The 19,701-nt window shown below is 45.1% G+C and overlaps 1 protein-coding gene and 1 long non-coding RNA gene across 5 annotated transcripts in view; one reads left to right on the plus strand and one right to left on the minus strand.

Annotated features, from left to right (window-relative positions):
- Positions 1-6,491, minus strand: part of pdpk1a (3-phosphoinositide dependent protein kinase 1a) — a 126,259-nt gene extending 119,768 nt beyond the window's left edge. For both annotated transcript variants that reach the window (XM_069906317.1, XM_069906316.1), the window contains exon 1: positions 6,332-6,491. In XM_069906317.1, coding sequence (XP_069762418.1) covers positions 6,332-6,355 — 24 coding nt within the window. In that variant the 5' untranslated portion in view covers positions 6,356-6,491. The remainder of the gene's footprint in view (positions 1-6,331) is intronic.
- A 122-nt stretch (positions 6,492-6,613) lies between these two features.
- Positions 6,614-10,960, plus strand: LOC138746776 (uncharacterized). 3 transcript variants are annotated; one of them, XR_011347117.1, is made up of 4 exons: positions 6,614-6,657; positions 6,825-6,937; positions 7,095-7,173; positions 10,679-10,960. It is a non-coding gene; the product is annotated as an uncharacterized lncRNA (long non-coding RNA). The 3 variants fall into 3 exon arrangements; XR_011347118.1 differs by lacking the exon at positions 6,614-6,657 and having other exon boundaries at positions 6,683-6,937; positions 7,095-7,267; XR_011347116.1 differs by lacking the exon at positions 6,614-6,657 and having other exon boundaries at positions 6,683-6,937.
- Positions 10,961-19,701: the final 8,741 nt, after the last annotated feature.

The raw sequence follows: 19,701 nt of genomic DNA on the forward strand, positions 1-19,701 counted from the left end.
GCTAAAAGCGCAGCGCTGGCCACCTGAAGGGACAGCTGCACAGAATGTGCCTCTGAGTGCACTCCACTCAGAGTTGGGACACCCGGTGTGGGCTATCAGCACGGGGACGTCCCCACGCTGATCCCGCCGCCTGCTCTCCCAACAGCCCGATATCAATCCCCACAATGTGGGCGGCCGACATGGGCTGCAGTGGTTCGGGCGGCCACTGCAGCCTGCACCGGCCGCCCAACAGTGTGGGGACTGATGTTGGGCTGTTGGGAGAGAGCGGGACAGCGGGGTCCAGTGTGGGGATGTCCTGAGCGGGACGTCCCCGTGCTGACAGCCCATGCCGGCTGTCCCTGCCTTGACGGCCAGCACCGGAGGCAGGGGCAGCCGGGAGGGGAGCTGTCAGGCACTGCCAGCTGACTGTCATCCCCTAAGCAGCTGGCTGCATTCAGATGGCTGGGGGGACCACTGTGCTGTGGCGATTATCCCTCTCGGAGGATGGATACAAAGTTCGCCTCACAGGTGCCTCCTGCACATTCAAGTGGGCTCCCAACAGCCGCATATTGCCAAAATATGCGGCTTTACAAGCAGGGAGTTTGGCCACTTGAAAGTGCCTTCTGTGAACCCACCGAACCTGATACTCTTCTAAACAGCAGGACAGAAATTGTCAGGAAATATCCCCTTCAAGTGATATTATAGTTGTTCTAAGTCACTTGTAACTAATGTCCTTGGATACAACAACATTCTAACAGCACATTTAGCTGAGATAACAACAATTCTGTACTTCACCAAATGGTTAAATATAATCTACCAAAACCTATAACAGGTACTTAATATTCTATGACAATGGTGTACATGACAAATCAACTCACTAATTGAATCAACCGAGACATTCAGAAAAAATAATCACCTTTTGCATGTGCCTAACCTGATCTGGTCCAAAGAAGAGACTCAGAGCACACAATTACTCATTACAAGTTGCACAGGGCAATTTATTTCTTAATTTTTTCAAGGGATGTCGTGTCTTTGACAAACCCAGCATATATAGTTCATCATTAATTGATCTTCAATTGGGTTTGGTGATAAGACATTTCAGAGGGCAATTAAGAGTCGAGCACAATGTAATCCAACAACCCCCAAGACTGGCAATACAACAATGGTCCTGTTAGTCACTGACATTCCTCCCTCTCCACATCAGTTAGCCACTTAAGATTTTTTCCCTTGAAGTAAACAAAACCAATCAAGTTTTGTAAGACATTAACGTTTATAAAAAATATCAAGAATAATTTTATCTAATATTAAATCTCATCTCCAAATCTTTTTGTATTCCTTCTAAACAATCTCTAATCATACATGTGAATACAATGGCTAAGGAGGATAAAATGTCAGAGTTCAGAGTTTATTCTTTGAATGCACAATTTACTAAATGAAGAAAAATGTATGTTTTTCAGTAAGGCAGTTCTGTTGACCTTTCCTCCAATTGGTTTCTGGTATCCATCCACCTTTGCCATTGTGCACTCAGCTCCACTGAAACAAACAAGCTAGTAATAAAACCATGTCAATTCATGATGTTAACAGTCTTTTTCTCCATATTGGGCAAATTTCTCTTTGTCAGTCATGGCAACAATATGGTTACTTCTGGCATCCACAAGTTTTAATAAAACTTAGTTCCAGTACACTCTTCTCTCTCATCACACATAAAAAGAATGCCAAGCACATCGCAGTACGATATCATGGCCTGAGGTCTCATTGCATTAACCTTAACATCTCAAGTTAACCAAAGTTTGTCAATTTCAGATTTAAAGATGAAAAGCAGCTCCATCCTTGTGCATGTTAAGAATGCTTCATAACTTCAAGAGGTGAAGTTCAGCAGACTTAACCATAACCATATAACAGTTTACAGCACGGAAACGGGCCATATCGGCCCTTCGAGTCCACGCCAGTTCACTTGAACAACTCCGCTAGTTTCCCCCTCCAACTCTCTGCCCATAACCCACCAACCCCCTCATATCAATGTACACATCCAACCTTCTCTTAAATGACAAAAAGGACCCTGCCTCAACTTGACAAGGAAAAGTGAATTGTCACATACCAAAACATTCATATCTGTCTACCAATTGTACATAGATCCATAAAGTGCAGAAATACACAACTCTGCCAATCAGATTTCCCAAAATGTCACCAATAAGCTTCCATGGGGTTCCATGTGCTCATCTAATTACATCAAATTGAATTATTTACCCATGCTGTCGGCCATTAGCAAGCTGATGATAATTCTTTCTAATTGATTTTTGCTAGTTTATCTAACAGGTTGAAGACAATTATTTATGCAAACATTTATCACATGAATATTTACATATGGTTTTATATTATATCTTTTTCAGCATGGCACATTGTGGTGATTTATATTATTGTAGTTGGTATAACTCATGTGTCTGTATGACTCCAGCAGCAAGAATTTCATGCACATGTACACTGTACTCATAAATAACAAACTCTAATCAAATGCATAAATTACATTGGAGGGTCCAATATTAAAACATTCTTTTAAAATGGTGCAGGTCACTTACTAGAACTAAATTTTAATGTAATGTCAAAATAAGCTGGCAAGTAAAATCTAACCCATTCTTGTTGATCTTAAATATTTCAGAAACTCTTTCGATTCAGAGTGTAAAGGTGAACAATTCAAAGATTGGTGGAAGGGAAGCAGGCAAGGTTAGAAGAGACCAGTAAAAAGGGTGTTTTTAAAAAATTTAGACATACAGCAGAGTAACAGACCCTTCCAGCCTAGTGACGTGCCACTCAAATACCCCAATTAACCTACAACCCACAAACGTTTGGGAGAAGACCGAAGCACCTAGAGGAAACCCAGAGACATAGGGAGAACGTACAAACTCCTTACAGACAGCGCCATATTCAAACCCAGGTAGCTTCCCTCATCAACACAAACTACAATGCAAATATCCCTCACTAACCTGTCCTCACCACACAACAACATTCTCTCACTAATACAGGTCCCTGGTCAACAGGGATCACTTCCCAGATCTTGGGAACTAGCATTCAGTAAAGAAAACTATTATTGCCTCCAGTGAGCCAGCACAGCCTACAGCCAAATAGAAGAAATGTGTGTTCTAAAACTGAACAAAAACCCAACACCAAGTTTGTGCTCAACCATTAAGTAGCATTCCCTCTCCTCCTGTCTGCTTCAGGAATGTGAAGACAAACAAACTTATAATGTACATATTAACTTCCTACTACAATGATAAAATGGTCATAACAGCACTGAAACAGGCTTTCAGCCAACTGTATCTATGCTGATCAACAAGTACTCATCTATACCAATCTCATTTACCAGCACTTGCTCTGCAGCTTACCATGCATTGATGATTCAAGTGCTCATTCTCATGCTTCTTAATGTAAAATCCTCCAAACCCATTGATTGTATTGATGAACTAATATCAGCATTTTCTCCAAGCCCAGCATTCAAGCTAGATCACAGTTGTGCTTAACCAGAACCACTTATTGTTATGAAACTTCCTAAACAGGCCATCAGAGTTGCATCTGGTTGGTGTACAGAGAGCAAAGGCACACACACAATCCCAAGAAACACTGTCAAACTCAATCTGTCTCACAGGGCGCAGAAGCTGAGCTTCCCACATAGATTACCTCAGAACCTCCAGAACAAATCTTCCTTATCCCCAAAGAACTTTCATCATCTATGCTTGATCAAATTAGCATAAACATCAAAGTTTAAAAATGTTCACTAAAGTTAATATATGAACAAGCTAAAAGCATTTTTTGAGACCAAGGTAGCCAGTGATTCACCTTCACACAGGACATCCAAATATAGTAATTGAAAGTAATATCCCAACATCGATTCAAACGCAATGTCCAAAACAAATACAAATGAACCTGTGGTAGCTCAATAATTGTTAATCAGAGAAAGGTCAACTATCTGCACAAATCATCTTTATTTATCATTCATTCCATGCCTGGATGGTAAAGACAAGATAGCGTTTTGCCAAAACCACATGAATAAACGAATACAAGTTAGAACAGAAGTTAAACACATTAAAATATTAAGACATATACAGTAGAAGTCCATGGTCCACTATCCACCTTACCATCTCCATTCAAATCTTTAAATTCACAATTTTCAACTCAACTTTGAACAGTAACAAAAGGCTTTGTAATATGAACAGCGCACTAAAATTTTAGAGTTGCTGGAATAAACATCTCAAAACATATCCAAAGGATACATAAAACAAATGTACGAGAGTCATCAGAAAGATCCTGGGAAATAAGTTTTAGTGAAATCTAATGACTATGTACAGAAATAACTATCAAAAACATAAAATAACAACTCATTCCATTTGAGTAAGGATTCACTCCTCACCAAACAGCAACAAGGATATATCATCCACAAGGATATATCAGCCTTGCCACACAATTTAATGACAATCTGCAAAAAACAACTTTTCTTCTGCAGTCTGCACAGGTTGTGCTGCATGACAATGAATGAAACACAGAAAGGACAAAAAGATGGAGCTAGTGTCATGTCAAAGGAGGACCACAGTGCAAGTAAGTGGGAAGATGGAGGAGAGGGTGAGGAACAGTAGGGATGGGTGTGGGGGAGAGCCAATCTCATCATTCCTTCCTTCTCAGTTTACATCCGCAACATTTCCACAATCAAACTGCTCTTCCCTTTAAACCTCAACTCTTGGATTTGCACTCTCTTTACCATTTCCTCATCACTGATCCAACTCACGATCTTGTCTACCTGCTACTCCTCCATCTCCTCCTACCAACCCAATTAATTCATTTCCCTGGTCACCATTCACCACACAAAATGGACTGCTTCCTCAGTTTTATCTAAGTCCCCATGCTCCACCTCTTCACTGCATCTAATCTTGCACTGTCCTCCTTTAGATTGCACCGCCCAGCACCAGAGGCATGCATCCCCCACCATGCCTCCAACCTACCCCATCTCTTCTCTAGGCAGTCTCCTTCTCACCACTACCCCCATCTACACTGATCCCTCCCCTTCTCTTCTCCTCCCTCCGATCCCTTCCATACGGATCCTTCCCCCCATCTGTCATCTCTCCTCCCCTCCCACCGTTTCCTGCCCCTTCCCCTCCGACCGTCACCCGCCGTCTCCTCCTCACTCCCTTCCCCACCAACTGTTTCCTCCCTTCTCTCTACCCCATCCCCCATCTCCTCCCTTTCTCACCCCCCCAGTCTCTCCTCTCCCTCCCCCCCAATTTCCTCCATGGAATAGCCACCTCCTCCACCTTCCTCTGATGCTACTCCACCTCACCTCAATCTCCCCTCGTTCCCTCCTCTGGGTTGCCTCCCATCTTTTGATCCCCTTCTTGCGCGGATCTACTTCTGTCATCCTCCCCACCTCCTGCTCTGCCTCCCCGCTCATCCTGCTTCTCCTCACTTTCCGCCTCCCCTGGTCTCCTTCCCCCACCCTACCCTGCCTCTCTCCCCCTCCTTTGCCTCACCTTCTCCTTCCCCCTGCCCACCCTTCCTCCTATCAGCCCTCCCTCCCCCATCCCAAGTCCTGCAACCCTCTCCTGTCCCCTCTGCCCTGCCACTCTCCCCCGCCCTGCCTCCCTTCCTGACTTCTCCCCTGCCCTGCTCTCCCTAAATCCTCCCCCTGCCCTGCCTCTATTCCTGACTCTTCCCCCTCCCTCCCAACTCCCGTCTCCTCCCCTCCCTCCCAACCCTCCATCTCCTCCCCCTCCCTCCCTCCCAACTCCCGTCTCCTCCCCTCCCTCTCTCCCAACCCTCCATCTCCTCCCCCCCACCCAACCCTCCATCTCCTCCCCCTCCCTCCCAACCCCCCGTCTTCTCCCCCTCCCCTCCCTCCCGACCCCCGTCTCCTCCCCTCCCTCCCAACCCACCCGTCTCCTCCCCTCCCTCCCAAACCCCCCCAAACCTCCTCATCTCCTCCCCATTCTCTCCCTCTCCTCTGCTTCACCATCCCCTTCCCCCTGCCCACCCTTTCTCCGATCAGTCCTCCCTCCCCATCCCTCAACTTTGCCACCCCCTCCTGTCCCCCTGTCCTGCCTCTCTCCCCGACTCCTCCTCCTGCACGCTTCCTCCCCTGCCCATCTCATCCCCATGCCCTTCCCTCCTCCAACTGCCCTTCCATCCCTCCCGCCTCCTCCAACTGCCCTTCACCCCTCCCCCCCCCCCGTCCCCCTCCTCTGCCTCACTTCCCCCTGCTTCCCCTGATCCTCTGCTCCGGTTCATCCTTTGCCCCTCGGCCCACACTGAGTCGTCCTGATAGTGAGGCCACAACCATCTGGGCCCTGATCGTGAGCGAGCCGCCACTCACCATCTGACTGGTGGTTCTCGCCATGGACGCAGCGCGGCCCCCAGCTGCCCGGCCCCCAACACGCACACGCTGCGGAACTGGCGCTGGTCACAGTCCGCCGCCCATCGCCGCTCGCTCCGCCATCTTCCGACTCCTTACGTCATAGCACAACAATGTGTCCCGGACCCGTTCGACCGGAAATCCCGCCCCCTCGACCCGAATGTTTTCATTGGGCCTATTCTCATAGCGGCCTTCAGTTCTATTGGTCTATCTAAGTGACACTCGAACCAGAAACTAGCCTATCGCTGCTCTGGGCGATGTGCTCCTGACTTGGCCTGCGCCTGCGGGTAATTTGCTCGCTTAATGTGTTTCATTTTGGACTGGGTCATTTGTTATAAAACGTGCATTTTAATATCAAATATTTGTGTCAGCTAAAACTGCTTCATCCAAAATAGAGATGAATGGAGGGTTTGTTTTGTCAGTGAAACCGCTTGAATGGAGACTTTTTTTGCAGGAACTAATTCCATGGAGAAAGGCCTCCGAGAGAGAGAGAGAGCTGATTCTGTTCCTTTACCTTGTGATCTAAACACAAAGGCTGGCTCAACCATTACCACTCGGTCCTATCAGGTACTGTACATTGTTTTATCAAAGAAAAATGATAATTGTATATAAAGAGTTAACAATTCACATAGATAAAATTACATCATTGCTTAATTATTTGCAACTATAAAGTCATATAGTGATCTAATTATTAGAACTTAACAGAAACTTCCCTCTGCTTCAGGACTGCCTTGGAAAGGGAGCCAGCATACATGAAGAACCCATCACCTTCCGGAGACCACTCTTCTACCATTGGGCAGAAGGTGCAGGAGAGGGAAATTTGTGCACCCATCATTAAGTGATCATTTCTTTCCCACAGCCATCAGGCTCCTCAATGAACCCTGAATGGGTGGCATGGTTAGTGTAGCGGTTAGTGCAATGCTGTCACAGCGACTTGAGTTCGAATCTGGTGCTACTTGTAAGGAGTTTGTACATTCTCCCCATGTCTGGGTGGGTTTCATCCAGGTGCTCCGGTTTCCTTCCCACCCTTCATAAACAAACTGGGAGTTGTAGGTTAATTGAGGGGCATGGGCTCCTGCTGTATGAGTACATTTAAATTTAACCTGACATGATGCTGTCATGCTTTGTACGATCATCTTTTGCTCCTCCCCATTGCAACTCTGCATTCTAATTGTACTTCTACTTTGTATGGCTGAAAGTATGTCAGAGTTGACCTATTAGACTGGTCATAGAAAAAGCTTTTTCACTGTACCAGGTATAATGTAACAAAAAAGCTTGAATTTACCTCATTTTATTTCCTTCATCCAGAATAATTCTGCAGCACAAATTTATGCCAAAGATTGTTTCTTTTCACTTCCATACCCAAGGAGTCTGTCCAAAAATTACACATGAAGAACCATAAGTCAACTTTGCTGTCAACCTCCACCCCGAAATTAAGTTCACTTAGTTTGTATCTCGATCTCTCTATCTCCATCTCCGGAGACAAATTCTCAACAGGCATTTTCTACAAACCCACCAACTCCTTGAGCTGCCTCAACTACACTGTTTCACTCCCTTTCCCCCGTAAGGATTCCATTCCTTTCACACAATTGCTTTAATGCCAAATCATCTGAGATGTTGTCCTTCTTCAAACAACTCACTCCTCACCCAAATATCTTCCATTACCCGCACATCTGCCCTGATTCCCCTTGTCTTCACCTGGCCTCCACATCCAATTTTCTCATCCTCTACCACCTACTACATGATCCCACTACCACTCATCTGTCAATCTCTTCCCCTCTCTGCCTTCAGCAGGGACCACTCCCTCCATAAGTCCCTTAACCCTTGGCACCTACCCCTCTCACCACAGGAAGTGCTACATTTGTGTCCATTCTTACGCTCTCACCACCATTTGGGGCCATTGACTGCATCCAGTGCTCCCATTGTGGTTTCCTCTGGAAATCCTGAATGCAGAATGGAGGTTCTTCATTGAGCACTTTGGCTCTGTATGTCACAACAGCGGGGATTTCCCAGTGGCCACCCATTTTAATACCCTGCCCCATTCCCATGCTGACATACCTGTCCATGGTCTCATACACTACCAGACTGAGATCACCTGCAAATTGAAGGAACAATGCCTCATATTCTGTCTGGGCACCTTCCAATCAAATGGTATATCATTCACCTCTTTAGTTTCTATTGGCACCCCACCCCCTTCTAGCCCTATTTCTCTTTTCCTCTAGCTTTGTCTATGTTTTTTTACATAGAGTTTGTGGGTTTTTACTGTTAGGAAGAGTGTCCCGACATCCTGGCAGTGGTTGTTCACACAAGAACAACCAAAACTGCAAATTTCTGTTTCTCTCTGTAAGTTTAGATAACACACTGGCAGTGCATCATCGTGCATCATTACTACGTCATATTCATTAGCCTCTTGGTCACAGAATGCCTGCAGTTCAGTTTAGACTAGGGGTGTTGGAGGTAAAATGTCAGAATGGGAATGGCACCTTCATTTCCATTCTGAGCTTTTTACACAGCATGTGTTCTGGGAAAATGGGAATAATTTCCTGCAATGCAATGGCTGTGTTTTTATATATATATATATATATATAAAAAAAAAATCTTTCTCTGTCCTTCAGCTCGTCATTCAGAGAGCCAACCCCTTTCCCGATCAATTCTCAGCTTTCCTCTCTTGTCCAATTGTCACTCTTTGACTTTTGTTCTGTGCTTCTTCTTTCCTTTTCCCCAGCTTTTTAAATCGGGTGCTTGCCTGCTTTTCACTCCTACCTTGCAGAAGGGCTTGGGCCTGAGTTGTTGGTACTTCTTAAGGATGCTGCGAGACCTGCTGAGTTCCTGTAGCATTTCTGTGTTTTCACATGTGAGGAACCTCCTGTTTTATGTTTCAACTTTCTGCCTTGAACTTGTATTCAATTGCTGTACTATTTTAACTTCAAATATTTGATACTGGAGCCATGGTAACACAGGATGGTTGATAGTGAGACACAGCTCTCTACATTAACTGCAGCAGCAATAAGAATGGAAAATATATAAAAACAAAAGCCAATTTCCTGCAAGAATATTCAAGGCTCGTGATTTTAAGAAATTAAATTTTAATTTAATTAAATTTAATCAGTCATGGCCATTTCTGCCCATGCCGCCCACCCCTGGGATGTTTTGAATGGTGGGAGGAAACTGGAGCCCCCCGTGAAAATCCCACGCAGACATGAGGACAATATACAAACTCCTTTCAGACAGCGTGGGATTCAAATCCCAGTCCCAGTTGCTGGCGCTGTAACAGTGTTGCGCTAACTGCTATGCCCACGTGCCGTCTGTTTCTGCATGGTGTTTTGTTTGTAAGCTACGTCCGATAAATCCTTTTGTACAAGTACCCAATGGAAAGCACATATTCCAACTGTGCTTTACAGAATGGGTCCTGATATCCCAATTCAATAGCTTGCCACTAAAACAAAAGGCAAATTGATATGCTCCTGGGAAGTACTGAGTCACACAAACTGGAAAGATCAGATATAATCTTTTCTCCATGTTGAGTTGCTGGTGTCGATTAAAATTGCTTGAGGAAAATTCACTACATGGGCTGTTCCTGACCTATTAATCAGAAGGTCAATGGGGCACCAAGTTCCTCAGAATCCACTTAAGAAGTGATTTATTGTGGACACACAACATCTCCTCACTTGTCAGAAAAGCGCAACAACGAATGCACTTCCTGAGAAGACTGAGGCTGACAAGACTACCGGCCAATATATTATCAACTTTCTACAGGAGCGCTATGAAGAGCATGGTGGTATGGTTGCTGTAGAACAACAGATTGGAGATCAATTCACAGGACCATAAGAACAGCAGAGAGGATCACTGGGGTATCCATTCCTCCACCACTCACTGCCACCCCCACACCCCGGCCATCGACATAATTTACTGGGATTGTTGTCTAATGAGAGATTGTAAAATCAGTGAGGACCCCTACCACCACGTACATAGATAGCATTTCCCAGCTGCTCCCATCAGGGAAGAGATGCAGGAGTACCAGAGCTTGCATCACCAGGCTGAGGAACAGCTTCTTCCCACGGGTAGTGAGTCTGCTGAACGACCGATGCACTGCTAATACAAACCATCCGTAACTCTACTATTTATTTAACAATAATATTTATTTATGTTAATATTTGTATATATGTATTGTTTGTGTGTTTGTACTGAGAACCGGAGAACAGTGTTTCGTTCGGTGGGTTGTAATTGTACAATCGGATGATAAATGAAATTGAATTGCTGTTCTTCCTCGTGACCACCATCCAATAATTTCTTCCTCTTTATGTATAGGGGAAAGAAGAGGAACAGGCGAGGTTTGCCTACGATGGTCTTTTGTCATCAGTTTGCCCTTGACATCCATTGTCTTGACAGTGGTTTGCTGTGAAATGGGGTGAGAAGCAAATTTACTGCAGTGCTCACTTCCCACCATAGGATGTCACTGGAGCACTTGACATACGAGCTTTCAACATTTTTCAGAATGAGAATTTATTGTCATGTACAAATCATGAAATTCAGTGTTTTGCGGCAGCATCATAGTGTAAACATTCAAATTATAACCATCTTATGACATTACCAGGCAATACTTGACTTGTACATCCAGAGATCTTATTGACTGCATCCGGTGCTCCCTTTGTGGCATTCTCTACATCAGAGAGACTGGTCGCAGACTGGGAAATTGCTTCGCTCAGCACCTCCGTTCGCAACCACAGCGACCTCCCAGTTGCCAAGCATTTCAATTCTGAGCCACACTTCTGCACTCACATATCTGTCCATGGCCTTGTGTACTATCCCACCCAGACCACCCGCAGATTGGAGGAGCAACATCTCATTTTCCATCTGGGCACTCCAGCCAGATGGCATTAACATCAACATTACTGCTTTCCACTAAACCTCCTTGCCTTTTCTTTCCCCTCCCCCCTTTTCCTGTCCTTCCAGTTCTGCCTCTTCCCCCTCATTGCTGCTGTCCCCTCTCTCCTTTCTCCACCTATCATCTCCTGCCTTTGCCACACACCCCCCCCCCCCAAACTCTTTTGTTCGTACAACTGCTGGCATTTTCTAATACTTCGATGAAGGTTATGTTATCTTTCCCTTTGCTACATTAAGGACACTGACTTGCTGAGTTTCTCCAGCATTTTGTGTTTTTACTTCAACCACGATGTCTACAGATTTTTGTGATTATTTCTGTGGTTCATTGATGATTCAGGAATCTGATGGCAGTGGGGAAGAAGCTGTCCTTGTGCCACTGAGTGCTCGTCTTCCCCGATGGTAACAGTGAAGAGGGCATGGCCTGGGTGGTGGGGGGATCTTTGAGGATAGAGACTGCTTTTTTAAGACACTGCCTCATGTCGATGTCCTCGATGAGATGAAGTCTGGTGCCTGTGATGTCGCAGGCTAAGTTAACAACCCTCTGGAGTTTATTCTTGTCCTGAGAGTTGGCGCCTCCATTCCAGAGAGTGATGCAACCAGCCAGAATGCTCTCCATGGTACACCTGTAGAAGTTTTTGAGTCTTCAGTGAGATATAGAATGTCCTCAGACACCTCAAAGTATAGCTGCTGCCGAGCCTTCTTTGTGATTTGATCACATGGAGGCTTCAGGACAGATCCTCAGAGATGTTGACACCCAGGAATTTGAAGTTCTTGTCCCTCTCCACTACTGAGGCCTCAATGAGGAATGGGTTGTTTTCCCCTCACTTCCTCCTGAAATCCACAATCATCTTGTTTTTGCTAACATTAAGCACAAGATTGTTGTAGTTAAACTATTCAGCGAGCTGATCTATCTCTCTCCTGTACACTTCCTCGTTGCCATTTATAATTCGGCCAACAACTGTGGTTTAATTGGCAAACGTAGATGGCATTGGAATTGTGTCTGGCCACACAGTCATGGGTGTATAACGAGTAGAGCAGTGGGCTAAGCACACATCCTTGGGGTGCACCTGTGCTGATAATCAGTGAGGAGGAGACATTGTTTTCAATTCGTACTGACTGTGGTCTTCTGACCAGAAAGTGAAGATCCAGTTGCCGAGGTGGGTACAGAAGCCCAGAGTTTGTAGCTTCTTGACCAGCACTGAGGGAATAATGGTATTGAAAGCCGAGCTGAAGTAGATGACGAGCAGCTGTATGTAGGAGTTGCTGTTTTCGAGGTGATCCAGAGCTGGGTGGAGAGCCAGCAATATTGCATCTGCTGTGGAGTGATTGTGACAATAGGTGAATTGCATTGGGTCCAGATCTTTGCTTAGGTGTGTGTTAATTCTGGCCATGACCAGCCTCTTGAAGCATTTCATTACAGTAGAAGTTAGTGTTAGGGCAGTAGTCATTGAGGCAACCCACGCTACTCTTCTTTAGTAGACTACACAAAAGAGTCTGTAAAAACAACCAACTGAAAAGCCTCACAAAAATAAGCGTATACAGAGCCGTTGTCATACCCACACTCCTGTTCGGCTCTGAATCATGGGTCCTCTACCGGCATCACCTACGGCTCCTAGAACGCTTCCACCAGCGTTGTCTCCGCTCCATCCTCAACATCCATTGGAGCGCTTTCATCCCTAACGTCGAAGTACTCGAGATGGCAGAGGTCGACAGCATCGAGTCCACGCTGCTGAAGATCCAGCTGCGCTGGGTGGGTCACGTCTCCAGAATGGAGGACTATCGCCTTCCCAAGATCGTGTTATATGGCGAGCTCTCCACTGGCCACTGTGACAGAGGTGCACCAAAGAAAAGGTACAAGGACTGCCTAAAGAAATCTCTTGGTGCCTGCCACATTGACCACCACCAGTGGGCTGATATCACCTAAAACCGTGCAGCTTGGCGCCTCTCAGTTTGGCGGGCAGCAACCTCCTTTGAAGAAGACCGCAGAGCCCACCTCACTGACAAAAGGCAAAGGAGGAAAAACCCAACACCCAACCCCAACCAACCAATTTTCCCCTGCAGCCGCTGCAACCGTGTCTGCCTGTCCCGCATCGGACTTGTCAGCCACAAACGAGCCTGCAGCTGACGTGGACTTTTTACCCCCTCCATAAATCTTCGTCCGTGAAGCCAAGCCAAAGAATTTGGATGATTAATATCCTTTTGAATCTGGAGGGAACCTCTGACAGCCACAATGAGAGGTTGAAATGTCCTTGACACTCTGGCTAGTTGGTTGGTGCAAATTTTCAGTACTCGTGTGGCCTTGTGGGATGATACAAACTTCAAGTGTTATCAGACTTCCATTCCTTAAAATCTCATGGCCGAAGGATCTTGGATTGGAGTCCTTCCCTACAAAGCCTTGCACTGACAGTTCCAAGTTTCAGTTGCATCCCCTAGCACACACGTCAACCCGCAAGATCATTTCAAAAATGTATTAGAGGTGGCCCGCCCTGCAGCGAGAGCCGATGCTGTTTTTTGGTAATGTCACCCCCACCATCTTCCCCCTTCATTGCACATCCTTCCCCATTGTAACACGAGAAATTGTAACATGAGAAGTCTGTCGATGTCATCAGCCGGCAAGCCAGTTGGAAGGCTCCCCGCACAACCAGTCACTTCTCCCACCTGACGAGCGGTGCGGCGGATGGGCGAGCGCCTGTGATTTCCTGTCGGCACGACGGGCATGGCAGGCTGCGCACGGCCCCCGGGCAGAGCGAGCCCCGCATGACTGGCACTGGACGGCCCTTCCACAGCGCGAGCGCACTTCTCCCGGTCACCACGGCCTTCAGCGCTTGCACCTGCGTGGACCCCAGGGACGGCTGGTTCGGCCCTGCACGTGATGATGGCTATCCGCAAAGGCTGATCGGCAGCGCGCTGGGCCTGAGTGGGTGGGTAAGCAGGGGTGGGCAGAGGGTGTAGGTGAGGAGTAATGGGCAGGGTAAGTTATGGTGGTACGAGGGGCAGTTAGAGGGAGGGATGAGTAGAAGGAGGGGTGGATAGGGAAGAGGTAAAAGGGGAGGGGCAGGGCGAGTAGGGGAGGGGTGATTAGAGGGTGAGAGACAGGTAGAGGGAGGAACCCGTTGAGGGGAGAGGCAGTAGAGGGGCATGTATAGGATGGGGTGGGTAGAGGCAGAGCGAGTGGAGTGAGGGGTGAGTAGAGGTTGAGTAAAGGACTGGTCAGGTAGAGGGATGGTGGGTCTAGGGTGAATAGAGGCCTCGAGCCTGAAGAGTGAGCAGGAAATGCTGAGTCCTGATGCAGGCCAAAATGGACACAGCCTGTGAATGCTGACTACATCTCCACAGGGACCAAATATGTTTCCCTCAGGTCAAGCAAAGGGTGAACTTGAGCTACCTACTCCTGACCTGTAACATTATCCTCCTAAAGTTATATCCTAAAGTTTAACATTACATATGTTGAAAGAAGAGAAAAGATGCAGATGTTGTTGAAAATTTTCAATAAATATTTAGTTCGGCCATCAACTTAGTCCAAGTTTTTAATTTTGGCCCTCTGTGAATTTGAGTTTGACACCCCTGCCCCAGCAGGTAATACTGCAATGTGGAATATGTCGTTTGCCGGCATTCACTTGCTCACATCTCTCTGTACTGGAAGACCAGAATCAGAATTTATTGTCATGAACATGTTACAAAATTCATTGTTTTGTGGCAATATTACAGTGCAAATTTTATGCAAAGCACTTTACAAAAGTGATAAATAAAAATAGTGCAAGTAAAAGAAAAAGGATTAAGTAAGATAGTGTGTGTGGTTCATTGTTCATTCAAAAAAACTGATGGCAAATGGGAAGAAGCTGTCCTTGAGCTGCTGAGTGATCGTCTTCAAACGTCTGATTTTTACCGATTGCAGCAGAATTAAGCCTGGGTGGTGGGTCCTTGAAAATAGAATCTCAACCACATCCCACTTGAAGTAATCCTATGCCCTAAGTGCTCTGTGATTAGTAAGGGGTTGCTTAAGGTGGGATGTGAGTGGGAAGGGAAGGTTGAGAATCACTGCTCTAGACCCAATTGTTACTGAAATATTTTGCTTGAGAAAAATTGTCATTGGCCCATCTTTGGGGTTATGAAACTGTGCACATAACGAGTGAATTAGGTATGATTAAAACAGTAGTTTTTAAACTTTTTCTTTCCACCCACATACCCCTTATCTTTTACTAATCACAGAGCACCTACGGCATAGGGAATATTTAAAATATGGGAGTGGAAAGAAAAAGTTTGAGAACCACTGAGATAGAGGCTGCTTTCTTAAGACCCCGCCTCTTGTAGATGCCCTCGATGGAGTGAAGACTGGTGCCTGTGATGTCACAGGCTGAGTTAACAACCCTCTGAGTTTTTTTCTCAGCCTGAGCCTTGGCACCTCCAAACCAGACAAGGATGCAACCAACCAGAATGTTCTCCACAGTACAACTGTAGAAATTTTCAGTATGTCACCAAAGACCAACAAGTTTCACCAAGGTTCATCTTTAATGAAGGTGAATTCAGACATATGCCATTAATCAGTGACAGACTCAACTTCTTGTCCATTTTCTAACATTTGCTGTCTCTTTCAATCTCTCTCATTCACTTTCTGCTTCTCTCCCTTCCAAATTTTTGCCCAGAGCATTCAAAAGCTCCCTTCAACACCAGTAAACCTGTTCAAAAAGAAGTTCTTCCTGGGCCTGCTGAGGTTAAATTTACCTGGCCTATACAAGTTGCACCTTCCCTTGATCCTGTCCATCAATATAAAGCCCTCCCTCCTGCTTCATCCCCTCAGCCACATAATTGTCTACACTATCCTATTTCTACATCTTGCACCTGGAGTAATCCAAAGATTACAAATTCAGAAGTTCTGCTTCTTAATTGCTTTCCTGACCCCTACTTATTTTTTATCCACTATTTCATCAAAATACTTAATGCAAATAGACACAATTTGCCTTTATTGTATTCTAACTTATTTATAAAACAACATGCCCCAGATAATTCTATTCCACACCATTGTATCATCACAGTTTTAAGGGTTACATAGAACATCAGCGACCTCCTTACTTTCCTGTTCCTTTACCTGGCTTCATTTAGTCTGCAATTCTGGGTAAGTTCCCAGTTTGTGTTACTGACATCACTCCAGTTCCCTGTTCACCTTTGCATTGACAATCATCTTCAATCCTCATGGATCCCACTGACAAGTCTGACTGCAGTTGTTTCGATGGTAATAAGTCAAGGCCAATGATATCCTGATGACACCCTCTTGTAACAACTAGTGAAGCGGAAAGCCCAATTTATTTCAATTCTGTTATCTTTTCCATAAGCTTTTGACTGTTTATGTCAGCCAGCAACTTCTGATTTTTGTTTTATGTCAGGTACCCGTCAAAGGCCTTTTAAAAATCCAGATACACTAGTTTTGAAATTGAATTTCTTGGCATCCCCTCTTTGTTAAGAATTATGAAATAATAATAATAATGAAATAATAATGTTTGCTATAATTTATGTGCTGGTTAATTTTCTAGGTTACTCTCTGTACTTGTGTCATCGTCAATACTATGTAATAGTCGACCTCTCCCTCTCTTATGGCCCAAAACCAGGTGTTTTTGTATGACCGTGTAAAAGTCAATCCTCTCCTGCTATTTTTGGCCCCAATTGTCCACCCACTGGAGCTTCCAATGTCCCAACAGTGGACCCTCACCTCACCCGCTCCCCAAACTCCCTGACTGTGGACTTTCACCCCGACCACCCGCCCAAGGACACTCCTAGTGGACCCTCGCCTTGGCTGGTTACCCATCTGAATTCCCTGCTGCCCGCCTGCCAGAGCTCCCGACAACCTGGCCACCTGCCCAATGGATCTTCCGACTATGGAACCTTGCTCTGGCTGCTCGCCCATCTGAATTCCCAATGCCCTCCCATACAAGCTACCTTGACCGTGGACTTACTACCCAGTCCTGGCCATCCAGGCTCCTGATGCCTTGAATGAATCAAAAGTTTGACTCACGTAAAAGTCAAATCCCCCCCTCCTCTTTGGCCTGAGAAAGTGCTCCAAAGAATTTGACAATTTCACAAGTATAGACGGTATCTTATCAAATTCACCCCTATACCCTTCAGATACTTATTTTTGGATTCTGATTCAGTTACATACAGAATTCCATTATATTATGATCATGTTCCTCAATGATCTCTGAGTAATGAGTTACTAATTTGCCCTCTTATTACTCAAATAAGGGATTAAATTGCCTGTTCTTTCACTGGCTTCAAGACACACTTGCCAAATCATCTTCTAAAATGATTTGATTGGTCACCTTCATAGAAATTAAAGCCCCCCCCCCAACCCCATGATGATTCTGCTACCAAAGTTAGCTCTTCATGTTTCCTAATTCTCTCTCCAAAACTGTTTCCTGTAAACCACCCCCTCCAGTATTATCTCTCATCTCCACCAGCATGCTGATCACACTTCCTGTTTATCTGGGCCAAGATCATTCCTCTGCTGCAGTTATATTACCCTTTTTTTATGTGCATTGTACCACCTCTGCCCCCCACCCCCCTCCACTCTTGCTCACACATCCTTTTCTATTTTGTTTGTTCTTTCTAAAAATTAAATAGAATGCAATACTTAATTCCTTGGATACAGTTTAGCCACTACCATCTCAGTTATCTCTGCTTGTGCAATAGTTCATCTATTTTGTTGTAAACACTTTGTGCAGTGAGATACAATCACTGTGTTTATTGTCACTTTTTCTCTGTATTTAACACCGCATTTATGGTGAACTCTCTGCCTCATCCTGTCACTCTGCTTACCTTCCCTAAATTCATTTGCTCTGTGATACAGTGAATGCTAACAACTGTCCCTTGGTCTGAAGGGAGAAATGGCAACACATGAGGTGGGAACAGAGTCTGATGCTGTTTTTAAGTCAATTAAGTTAAAACATTCCATAAAATTGAAGTTGGAAAACAAAAGTACATTTGCAATGATAAGGCTTTAAAACCAGATGTTGGAGATAGCAGAGAAAGCAAGAAACCAGGGGAAAGGTCAAAGCAGGGCTTGGAGACTGAATAAATATCCAGCTTCATCAATGCATATTATTTCAAATTTCAGGTTAAGGAGGAGAGGACAAGATAGAATGGAAAAAGTCACTGTGATTGGAGAAGTTTAGAAATCATGTTTGGAATATCTCAAGCACTGGTGAAATTGTGGTATCCTGACTCACAAAATTTAAATTTGTTTGCGAAATTTGAACAAATATCAGGTTGGAATAGGTGCCATTGATCTTGGCTCTCCGTAGCTGCTTGATCATGGGTCCACCATAGGCCGTTAATGTGACATTTGCTGTTTAAAATGCACCGTCTTTTGGATCCCCTTTCATTATGTTCTCTTATATTAACATCTGGAAGTAGTGTCTGAGTGGAAGGATGTTGCTTTGTGATCCAGTATCCAGCTTCACCTTTAGGTTAAATATCGTAGGCTTGTTCTGTATTGTCCTCTGTATTTGGATCCTGTGTGCAACTTGGTTCTTCTTTCATCTCACCCAACATCTCGTGAAGGTGTATGGATTCCAAGTCCAGGATCTGGGTGTTGGAGTCCTCATTGTTGTTTCCTTTTATGGACCTTCTTGTCTTTTTTTCTTTACTGGTATCAGTTTTCTTCATACCAGACTTGCACATATTCGCCCAATGGTTCACTTTACTACAGACTCTACATTCAGAACCGTATGTGGGGCATTTGTTTAGGTCATCGAAGGTGTGTTATCTGCCGCACTTCCTGCTGGTCCTGGGGGTTTGCACTTTTCCAATTGTGTTCTTTATAGAATCAACCTTTCCTTCTCTTTGCTTTGGGTGGGTCTACATAGATAGGGATTTCATTTGCATCCTCATGGTTTCGAAAGCCATGTCTATAGCTTCGGTCAGTTTCAAGCTATCCTTCTGTATGGTATGGATTGTATGTACTAATTGGCCGGTAAAGGCCTGCCCACTGATGACACTCTCACCTGGGACTCGGGCCATAAAGGTCGGGCCACCTCTCCCGTCCCTGCACTTCCCTAACTTGGATCTGGGCCAGCTCAAGTTTTGTGTACAATAAAGCCTATCGTTCCCCTCAGTCTTTGTCCTTGTGATTATTGAGGCAACTGGTAGTCTCCAACACCTTCCCTATAAGAGAGTTTTGCACTTCGGGATGGGCACTCCCCCATATTAGTCGATCAACTAATCTTTCCTCTATATCCTTAAAATTGCATTATGCAGCAACAATTTTTAGTCTAGTGAGGAAGTTATCAACTGATGATAAGCCTTGAAATTCATTGCATTAAATTCTATGATTAGACCTGGGTTCAAGGTGAGAAGCAAACTTTGCAAACATCTGCTCTGGATCATTTTTCTCCACCTCTGTAAGCTCCCAGCTATTAAATAAGTCAAGGCCTCGCTCCCCTGTCCAGAGAAGTATA

Source organism: Narcine bancroftii, chromosome 12 (assembly GCF_036971445.1).
Source record: "Narcine bancroftii isolate sNarBan1 chromosome 12, sNarBan1.hap1, whole genome shotgun sequence".
NCBI lineage: Eukaryota > Metazoa > Chordata > Chondrichthyes > Torpediniformes > Narcinidae > Narcine > Narcine bancroftii.